Below are 11,033 nucleotides of genomic sequence, written 5' to 3'. Positions count from 1 at the left end.
TTCACAAAATTGGAATGCGGAAACTTAACCATCTGAATCGTGGTTTTTATCAGGGGGAGTAAAATACGCACTGTACTCTTTTTTCCTTAATCTAGGTTTTGTCCCATTGGGTTTTCCTAGAAAGGTTTTTAATGAGGCAGCAAATAATGCGTATCAAAAGATATGTGTACTCTTTTTCCTTCACTAGAATTTTTTCCCACAGGGTTTTTTTCTAGTAAGGTTTTAACGAGGCACAATATCTATGGACATCCAAGGGGGAGTGTTATAAATCCATTAAATAAGTGGATAGTCCATAAAGTTAGTACATGAACAACCATTCATATTCACTAGGTTACATGAACCTTTTTGGATAAGTATGTATCTATTTATTATGATACTTAATATGGTGACCTTTGGAATGATTTCTCACTCTATAAATAGGGTTGTTCATTCACTATTGTAATATATACATATGAAACTTATATATACTTGAATAAAAGAAAGTCTTCTCCTACATCTATTGCTCTTGTCTTCTTCTTATAATCTTGATTTTACAACAGATCTATTATTTTCTTAAAATATTTAATATCTTATTATAAACATATATATATTTGTTCAGTGGACATTAAAAAATATAAGACTATAAATAAAAATATATCCACGTGGGCACATATATTTTAGGAAAAATTACATAAATTAATACATTTTAAAAAATAATTACTGATTTTAACGATACTTTTTGTTTATTACCATTTATAGCAATGCTTTGTTAAATCTGTAATATGTATTAAACTTGTATTATAAATGAATTAAAAGTGATCAAGTGAGGTAAAAATATTATTGCTATAAATGGTAAATATTTTTTTATTATAGTATATTTATGTAAGTTTCCCTATATTTTAAATAGTTTAGAGGGTAAAAAATACATTATTAAATAATTTAAATAGCTAACAAATTCTCATAAAAATGTAATATATCAACAAAAATTCAATTAAAATTAAGATATTTTTCAAATCTTTATCCCTGTTAAATATTAAAGGTCGACAAGTCAAACATTTTAATTTACTCACATTCAAATTCAGTTATAATATCTATTTGTTAGAGAGATTTTTACTGTAGATTCGAAAAGATAGAATTCTAACGCATCATTATCATATAATTTATATTTTTTATTAGAAAACAATCAAAACCGATAAGATGCCTTTAAATTACTTTTTTTTTATATATATATATATAGCAGAAGAAGCCCAATTTTGTTTCTCATCTACCGGTCAGACAAATCACTTTCCCCTCATAAAAGGGTTTAAAATATCATCGAATATTAGATATGGTATAAAATTACCCTTCATACATCTATTGGCTCTAAAATATCATTTTCACCCACCTATTGACTCTAAAATACCTTGTCATTGATTTCAACTTTAAACTATTGAAATATTTTTCTAAATACTTCGCTCAACTATTGAATATAATTTAATTTATTAATATCATTTATAAACCAACCTACTACTCACCCATCACTAATTAAACCCACCCAATTAATAAACCAATTCTAATATCAAAATCATTTTAAACAATACTAAAATACGACGAAATTACAGAATCCTGAAAATGACATTCAAAATTATTCGAGTCCGAATTGAAACCTCAATTAAATTTAGGTTGAGGCGCTTATTTAGGAGGACACTTTCAATAAGATTCTCTTTCAAGTTTGAATTGAGATTTTATGATTAAAGATAAAGAAGTAGTACATTCGGAATTAATTCATGCGCTTTTTTAAATATAATTTTATAAATATTTTTTATTAGTTTTAAATACTAAAACTTTAATATATTCTTTTTAAAAAAAAGTTATCTATTAACTAACATCACATAATTGAAAAGAATGAATAATTAAGATGAACATATAGTCAAACTTTTAAGTTTATCCATAAATTTTAATTAGACAAATCATAACTAATACGAACATCATTAATACTAACATTATCTTTATACACACGCAAACTACAAAACCGTTAAGTAAAGCTTTTTATACATTGTATGCTGAATTAGTTGACTTGGCGTTGGACATCATCTTTTCCTCTTCTTTTTGGATGTTTAGTCTGTGTAAATTTATTTATTTTGGGGAAAATTCTCCATTTTTGTGTATTTGTTTATTTTTTAATTTATTATATATTAAATTTATCAACAATACTATAATTTATAATGATGATAATAATAATAATAACTTTAAATATCAAAAGAAATTAATCGACTTTTGAAATTTTATTTAATCTACATAAATTGAGATAAAACCATTGACATATGTTACGTAAATATCATGTTATATTTAGAATGACAACGTGTTCACTAATAGCTACAATTTATATTTCAAGTTATCATCAATTATTTCATATGTTATAGTGGGTATTGCATGTGCTAAGGGCCCAATATCCGTTACATAATGCCAAATATGGACATTCAATAATATCACTTCCTAACTTATTAAATAAGATAGAAAATTTTATTTTTAAGTTAAATAAGATAAATATTTAATTTTAAATTACACGGCATGTTTACATATTTAAAAATGTTTAAGCTAAATAAGATAAAAAAAATTAATTTTTAAGAATGAATAACTAAAACTTATAAAGAAAATATATATAAAAAAAAAACTAAATAAGTTGAAGGGTATTTTAATAAATAAATAACTTCTTTTTAGAAATTATAGAATGAATATAAGTTTAAATGTGACAAACTAAATGAGCAATAAAAACTAATCTCAACATAATTTGTGTCAATATAATTTATCTGACATAAGTGTGCGTGTATACTTACATTTGGTCCAGTATTAAGATGTGTTTTTTAAATTAATACATAATAATTTAACTATGATTATCACAATTTCAATAAAATAATCTGCTTAAACAACGTGAAAATCCAAAAAACCAAATTTAAATTTTTGATAGTTCAAAATTCTAAATCCTAAACCTTCATACAAAATGAGATACTAAAACATATATCAAAGATAACAATTATCAAATCCCCAAGTCCATTTCTAGAAATAATGAATTTTCAATAAATGGTAGATGCACCTAAAAATTTCGAGACCGACTTTTCATATTGAACTAAAGGAATTAAATAAAATTATCCTACTTAAATAGTACGAGATTTAATATATCCATATCAAAAATAATATTTAACCTATATACATCTTATAATTAGCTTTACATATATATATATTATATAGTATGATTTTTCAATGACGTTATTCAACTGATCACCTTTTATGAAATCAAATATTATTTTTAAAATCAGCGGACATGATAATGAGACAGACACCTTATAGTAACTTACTGATTAGTAGAAATCTAGAAAGTCAACATTAGATAGTTATCTATAAACTCTATCCTAGATAAGAAAATTCAAGAGGAAAATACAGTTAATTAATCAAGATTAGGTAGGCAATTACGCAGGTCATTAAACCTTGGGATTTGTTTAAATAGAATTCAAAGTTGTGATGACTTAAAACACCAATTTTGTTTTTTATTTATAATCAGTTGTATATACTTAGACTAAGAAGAAAATGCAATGGATTAGTATCAAGATGACATGGGGAAAATTACTTTATGTTTGTGACTTTTTTTGGCCATTTAACCAATTGCCAAAAACCTTGATGGAAGCAATTGCAAGTTGATCTTCAATATACACAAGTGATGTTGAAGCAGAAATATGAATAATGAGTAATATACAAGAAGAAATTTGGATTGTGTACTGGAGTTCCGTTAACAGGATGAAGTCAGAATTTGAAACTTATTGATGAAAAAATCCTCTAACTATAAATCAATTTTTTCTTTGTTACAATGGTATTTCACTAGAACGACTTGATTTTCTTCGAAATCAATTACAAAAGTAATTTATCTATAACAAAAATGACATTCATTACCCTTTTGAAAACATATTTAGTTAAGTTTCTTTTTCTAATAACATGATATCTTAGATCAACGTGTGCACATCGCGACTATTTTTGTAAAAGTATGTTACCTTTCACCGGAATAGATTGTAAGTACCAATAACTGTATGCACTAAGACATAGATTAGACTGATGAATAGTCAAGTTTTTCACCAGCTAGTAGCCAGAATGTATCACATTGGCCTAGTATACAACAGTTTCTTTAGCTAAAATTGACACAATAACGCCAATATTTTCCTTAAGTGTAAGATTATATTCCTCCCACCCTAGTTGTATTATGGAGAATCATAATATTAAACCTTGGCTAACAGCTAAGTTGTGCAGACTCTTCACTTTCAATGTCTCACTTGTGTTGGATTCTCCAAAAATACACTCCTTTTGGAGAATCCGACACGCAGTCGTTGACATTTTCGAAGAGTCTCAATGAACAGCATAGGCTAAAAGAGGCAAAAACAAAGGAAAGAAGCAACAAAAAGGCAGTCAGCAGTAGAAGCAAATTTGGAAGTCCTTTGAAGAACCTATCTGCATTTTACAGTTGTGAAACCTGGCAAACAAAGCCCAACCTTGAAAAAGATATACACACATTACACCAAAATCTCGCACCACACGATCACATTAATGACTAACAAAATTGTGAAAAAAGGACCCAAAACCAGGAAAACGAAACAAAAACAAAAGGATGATCTGTAGCTTTTCAACAGAACCAATTTAAGAGGACAAGAAGACCTGAAAAGCAGTACTGTAGACCAATTCTCGATCATCAAAACTATTTTTTTGGCGTCATGAGCTTCTCCTTTCCAACTATAAGTTGTAAATAATGATGCAGCTAGGCTTCTCGCTACAGCTTCTGTTGCGGCATGCATCTCTTTGAAAGTCTCAGCCGGAACATCTTCCCACAAAGTAGGTAAAAAAATTAATCAAAGTAGAATACAGATCCATAGATCATGAGGGCATAAACATAAAACAACAACATCTTCAAGTGCAATAGGATGTAAAGTCCGAGGGCCATTTACAGTTGAAGCATCTATCTTAGCTCCTCATGTTTATCCAGCTATTGGACTATATTGAAAGTAAACATAGTAAGATGGCTTCAATCCAACTACAGGATTCAATTTAGAAATACAACTACGTGCAACATCATGATTTGTCTACACCTAGTCTCTAATAGTCAAAAATATATTTCCAAAAGTTCCGTAAAGCATTAGCAGATAAAAATGGTCAAGGAGCAAGAAATAGATATTATTCTCGGTCCCATATGAGTACCAGTTGACATATTTGTCCCCTATCACCCGACCCCTGAAAAAAAAAGAACAAAAAAGGAACTGCTTTCCGTCCTTGTTATCTAAGCAATATTGTTCTGCCTACTCTGCATTACTAGGAGTTTTTTGAGTAACAAATATAGTATTTGATTTCAAGTTTAATGAGTCTTACAATCTTATAAGAATCTCGCTTGTCATTAATGAAAATATTATTACTAATTCCTTATCCCTCAGCATAATATTCGATAATAAATGTAGAAAAGAATCTTTGCACATCAAGATCAGGATTACTAGAATATTGGTCATTAAAATAAAAGCTTACCTTGTCATTTCCAAGTTTAGAGATAGTCATCTCTTGTCAAACTCAACTTTCCGTATTTCTTGCAGCTGATGAGTTATTTCCTGAATAAGCTGTATTCCTTCATGTCCATTCTGGAGCGAGTTAAAGGCATGCATGAGGAATTTATAGTCATCCTCAAGTGCTTGTAACCTCCCACTAAGCTCTGATATTTCATTTCCTATAGAAGCCCCATCAACTTCACCTCCAAGAGAGGAAAGCTTACTATGATTATTGTCTACATGGTTTTTCTTTTCACCAACAATAGCATTTTCCACGTCTAAAGCAGCAGGCTTTTCAATGGGACCGCCATTTGATTTAGAAAAATCATTGCGCGTGGATGAAGAAATCTCCTCCTCCTGTTGGGAATTAATACTTCCCGCATCATTACTTTGTTTCTTAACTTGATTATCAACATCTTTCTTTATCCTTTCTGAACATCCGTTACAAGGAACATTATCTGAGGCCTTTCTGCCAGAAATTTGAAAAAGTTTTTTCTCCAAGTTCTCCAGATGTTTTGAAATACTTAGCTTTTCATCCTCAAAGTTACATATTGAATCATTAAACTGTCTAGGTTTATCACAGATTTTGGATACTTTAATAGTTTTCGAATCTGAACTGCCACTGAGCTTGTTTTCGACATGTTCTTTACTATGATTCTCATTTATTACATTTTCTTCTTTCAGGTTTTTGTTTTCCTTTTGTGGATCTTCTGCTGATAACTCATCTGGAATATTATTTCTATATTCTAATAACTCTTCTTCCAGATCTTGCAACTCTTTCTCCCTTTCAGCAAGTTGATCATTAGCCCTTTCTAGTGCCTCCATATCATACTCGGCTTGCTCTTCCATCATTCTTAAATACTGCAAGGCCTCCATATGAAGTGACGCCTTCTCCTCTTGCAACCTAGTGATCATGGCCATTGCCTGATTAGTGGCAATGGCTGATGCACTCCTTTCTTCCTCCAGTTCCTTGTATAGAGAATTTATGTATCTCTGATCATGTTCAATCTGTCGTTTCAACCTATCAACAATACTCTCGTCCTCAATATCACTGACGCTGAATCCATCTGCTGATTCATTACCAGAATCATCTCTCCCCTTGATGGTAGATGTTTGAACCACATGTACCCCGTCAGAGGTAGAAGCATCACTTCTTTGTCGGTCATCACCATGATCATGATTCCTAAGACTTGCAGTTTGCGATTCATCCATCACAGAAGCAGAAAGTTGGGGAAGTGACTTCATACCTTCTCCAGCATTTACAGAAACACTAATTGCACTTGGTTCTCCAAGCCTATCATGATTCCTAAGACTTGCAGTTTGCGATTCATCCGTCACAGAAGTAGAAAGTTGTGGAAGCGACTTCATACCTTCTCCAGCATTTGCAGAACCACTAATTGCTTTTGCTTCTCCAAGCTTATCATGATTCCTAAGACTTGTAGTTTGCAAATCATCCGTCACAGAAGTAGAAAGTTGTGGAAGCGACTTCATACCTTCTCCAGCATTTGCAGAATCACTAATTGCTTTTGCTTCTCCAAGCTTATCATGATTCCTAAGACTTGTAGTTTGTGATTCATCTGTCACAGAGGTAGAAAGTTGTGGAAGCGACTTCATACCTTCTCCAGCATTTGCAGAATCACTAATTTCTTTTGCTTCTCCAAGCTTATCATGATTCCTAAGACTTGTAGTTTGCAAATCATCCGTCACAGAAGTAGAAAGCTGTGGAAGCGACTTCATACCTTCTCCAGCATTTGCAGAATCACTAATAGTTTTTGCTTCTCCAAGCGTATCATGATTCCTAAGACTTGTAGTTTGTGATTCATCCGTCACAGAAGTAGAAAGATGAGGAAGCGACTTCATACCTTCTCCAGCATTTGCAGAATCACTAGTTGCTTTTGGTTCTTCAAGCCTATCATGATTCCGAAGACTTGGAGTTTGTGATTCATCCATCACAGAAGTAGAAAGTTGTGGAAGCGACTTCATACCTTCTCCAGCATTTACAGAATCACTAATTTCACTTGGTTCTCCAAGCCTATCATGATTCCTAAGACTTGTAGTTTGCGATTCATCCGTCACAGAAGTAGAAAGTTGTGGAATCGACTTCATACCCTCTCCAGCATTTGAAGAATCAGTAATTGCACTTGATTCTTCGAGCCTATCTGATACTTTTCTCCCTCCATTACTCACAACAGATAAATCAGCTTGATTTTTTTGGTTTGATATAGGTGGAGCACCTTCATCTAAATGAACTGGAGCTTTTGCATTATTCTTCTCAGTTAAGTTGCTTCCTTCATCATTTGCTTCCGTCAAATCTACAAAATCATTTTATAAAGACAAAGCAAATGAAAAATAGGAATCAACTGCTTTTCTTGGAATAACTCAGGTAAATATAATTTGCATATACAGAACAAACAAGTGTATAAGACGCATAAATCAAAGAGAAAGATCAGCTTACCTGTCTGATGGATATTAATACTGGATAAAGAAGGTGTCTTGGTCACTGATATGAGCTCCGAAAGCGCAGAGAGGTCTGAGATACGAGGGAGAAAAACATTGGACGTTAAACTCTCTCGTGACGTGTGATGATCTTCTAAAGGGTTGGATGCATGGGCAACATTATATGATGAAATAAATTCTGGCAATACAGAAGCACCGGTCTTAGGAGAAAGACTTTCCCAGTCAAGTTCTGCTAAGCCATGCCCTACAAAATCATCAGATGCCTGAAAACTCACAGTTTTGCCCGAGTCGACAGTCAGCTGTCTTGGTTGATCCAGATGATAAGGCTTGGATTCAGAAGATTGGCAAGGCTGATCAGTTTCTAATTTCTGTGTTATACCTTTGTCATGTGGAACATTATCTTCCGATCTAGAATCATTTTTACCACGAGTAGCTGAACATCCATCCTCATCATCAGACATCTGGATTTCTGACTCAGAATCTGAAGTAATCTTCAACTCTGTATATCCTACATGTGATAAAGGGTCAAGGGCAGAAGCCCTTGTCCTAGGTGACTCTGGCCCAGAAATTTTATCCCTGATCTTCTTAAAGCTATCACGTCGACTGAAACGGCTACGACCTGTTGCGCGTGGTAGAGGAGGTTTGACATTAGCCTTAGAAGCTCCAAAACCAACAGAAGTTAGCTGGAGCAATCTTTGAGCACTTGATCGAGCCCTCCACGTCTTCTGACAACAAGAACAGTTCCATGGGCCAGGAGAAGTAGGTATATAACTCTTATTCCCCAATTTATCAATCATCAAGTTATCTGACTCTTTAATAAGTATATTCTCAGTAGCAAACGATACAAGACATTCTTCACACATAGCACGAACATCAGCAAGATTACCATGAATATGACAAAACACTTGAAATGATACATCCTCTTTATGGTTTCTACAAAGATGACTCCCATAACATCCACTTTTCTTATCACCAAGTATATGATTAAACCTCGAACACAACATACACGGTGTTTGCAACTCATAGTAACTCGCAAATTTAGCAATGAATTGTGCCAATGCAGCATCTAGAAACAACATAAACATCAAAAACCATTCACATACCGCATAAGACAAGACTGTCATAAATCCCCCCGGAGATGAAATCCCTCCGGCAGCCATTGCCCCACACAATAAAATTTCAGTCTCCCCAAATCACATTACGTTTCCAGTAAACCAAACTTGTCAATCAATCACCAAAACAACAAAAATTGCAACTAATTCGGATCGAATCTTCTAATCAATATCAACAATTTAACAATACACCCTGCAAACCCAAAATAAACCATAAAACAAAATCAATAACACCCCACAAATGTAAAAAAATAAAATTGACCCCATGAAAGAACAAACGAAAACATAAAACCCCATAAAATCAAAATTGACATTAATCTCAACAATGAAATTTCAAGATCATACCTTTTGATGAAATCGAAAGATGCAAATTTCAAGATTAATACATAAAAATCACCACCATCATCGTCGTTATTATTAATTATTCGAAAAATAAAAAACTTTAGAAAGAATTCCTTTTGGTTCCAAAGGATGACTGACCGTTGGAACCAACAGAAATTCAGATTCCTACTTGTCTGCATAAAACAAGACACAATGCTTCGATGACTTCTCTATCCTTGAAATTATGCATTTCTTTTTCTTTAAAATAAATAATAATTAAAAAAAAAACTCACAACTTCTAATTATTTTATTTTCCTGTTTAATTAATTTTAGTCCATTTGTTTTCTTTTTTCCTTTTGTGGTTTGCAATAAAGCTGTCTTGACTAATATTTTCTATAATTTTAAAAGATTAATATTGATAACGACTAATCTAATTGATTTTTTTAATTATTTGTGTATTACTTGTAACATTTATACCTTCAACAACTCAGTGAAGAGACAATAATGTAGTAACAAAGATAATCACATGGTCTTTTAATTTTGGTAGGTTTAAAATAGTTTTTTAATGTATTTATGTTAGTTTAAATTTTTAAGTTCTCAAAAATATTTGGTATTTTTTTATATTCACAAAATATTTAATGATCTATTACGATTAGATTTAGTTGAAAATATAAAAATATTTTAATCAAAAATATTAGAAAAGTCTCGTAAAATATCAAAAAAATTGTATTAGATATCATCATTGAATAATTTTTTTAGCTGAAACTGTATATTTTCACTTTTGATCGTGAGTTTCAATCAATTTTTTTTTAAAATATGAACATGAAAGTTTGATAAATATTTGACTATGATTAAACATTTCACTTTTACCTAATTTAAAGGAATAAAAGTTGCTCATGAGTATATTTAATAGATTATCTTACACAAATGGATATAACTTTGTCATTTTCTCGTAATACAACTCTTCGAAAAAATAAAACTAAAAAAGAGATATATTAATTTTTTTTATTTTTTAAATTAAATTATAAATAAGATGCATTAAAATGAAGATTGTATCGAATACTTACACTTGATCACGTTGGAGGTACACTTTGGACATTTCCTTGGAGTACAATTATTAAACTGTGTACTAATGCCGCTGGTTTTCGATACGTGCAAGCATTTCGTTGAAGAATATATATATATATATATATATATATATATAATAATGAGTTGATTTGATTACTTTATCTCTAGGTTTGATATGGTTTTTTTTTATCGTGATATTTAATATTTATATTGAAATCTAATTAAAATTAAATTTTATATTACGTAAAATATATATATAAAGAAAATTAAATTTTAAATAACCTTTTTTTATATTCAAAATTCAAACTCAAAATTTTGAAATAAGGATGAAGGGATCACAGTTAGAGCGAAGATTAGGCATGTTAGTGGTGAAAAGACAGCTAATAATACAAGGAAAACTCAGAGGCACATACACTTCCAAAAAAAAAACTAATAATTCAGGTAAATCTCTTTTAGTACCGATTGCTTAATTTTTTTCCTCATGGCTTTCGGAATACGTATTAAAGTCAATTTAATTTTAATTTGTGTTATAAAGAGTATATCTTTC

At 31.1% G+C, this 11,033-nt stretch overlaps 1 protein-coding gene across 1 annotated transcript; it reads right to left on the bottom strand.

The window, feature by feature from the left end:
• Positions 1-4,407: 4,407 nt before the first annotated feature.
• LOC107031725 (probable myosin-binding protein 4) lies at positions 4,408-9,673 on the bottom strand. Its single transcript, XM_015233185.2, has 4 exons — positions 9,443-9,673; positions 7,984-9,290; positions 5,512-7,840; positions 4,408-4,819 (listed from the first exon to the last, which is right to left on the bottom strand). The coding sequence occupies exons 2-3, from the start codon at positions 9,143-9,145 to the stop codon at positions 5,538-5,540; spliced, it is 3,465 nt and encodes a 1,154-aa protein (XP_015088671.1). The 5' UTR covers positions 9,146-9,290; positions 9,443-9,673; the 3' UTR covers positions 4,408-4,819; positions 5,512-5,537.
• Between the last annotated feature and the right edge of the window lie 1,360 nt (positions 9,674-11,033).

The sequence above is a fragment of the Solanum pennellii genome, chromosome 9 (assembly GCF_001406875.1).
Source record: "Solanum pennellii chromosome 9, SPENNV200".
NCBI lineage: Eukaryota > Viridiplantae > Streptophyta > Magnoliopsida > Solanales > Solanaceae > Solanum > Solanum pennellii.
Note: the sequence above shows the minus strand (reverse complement) of the source record. Positions and strands in the feature narration are given on the sequence as shown.

Excerpts from the sequence above, each read along its gene's own strand:
- LOC107031725 (XM_015233185.2), bottom strand. The coding sequence starts at position 9,145 with ATGGCTGCCGGAGGGATTTCATCTCCGGGGGGATTTATGACAGTCTTG. Across the intron at positions 7,841-7,983 it reads TATTAATATCCATCAGACAG|ATTTGACGGAAGCAAATGAT; the intron begins GTAAGCTGATCT and ends ATGATTTTGTAG.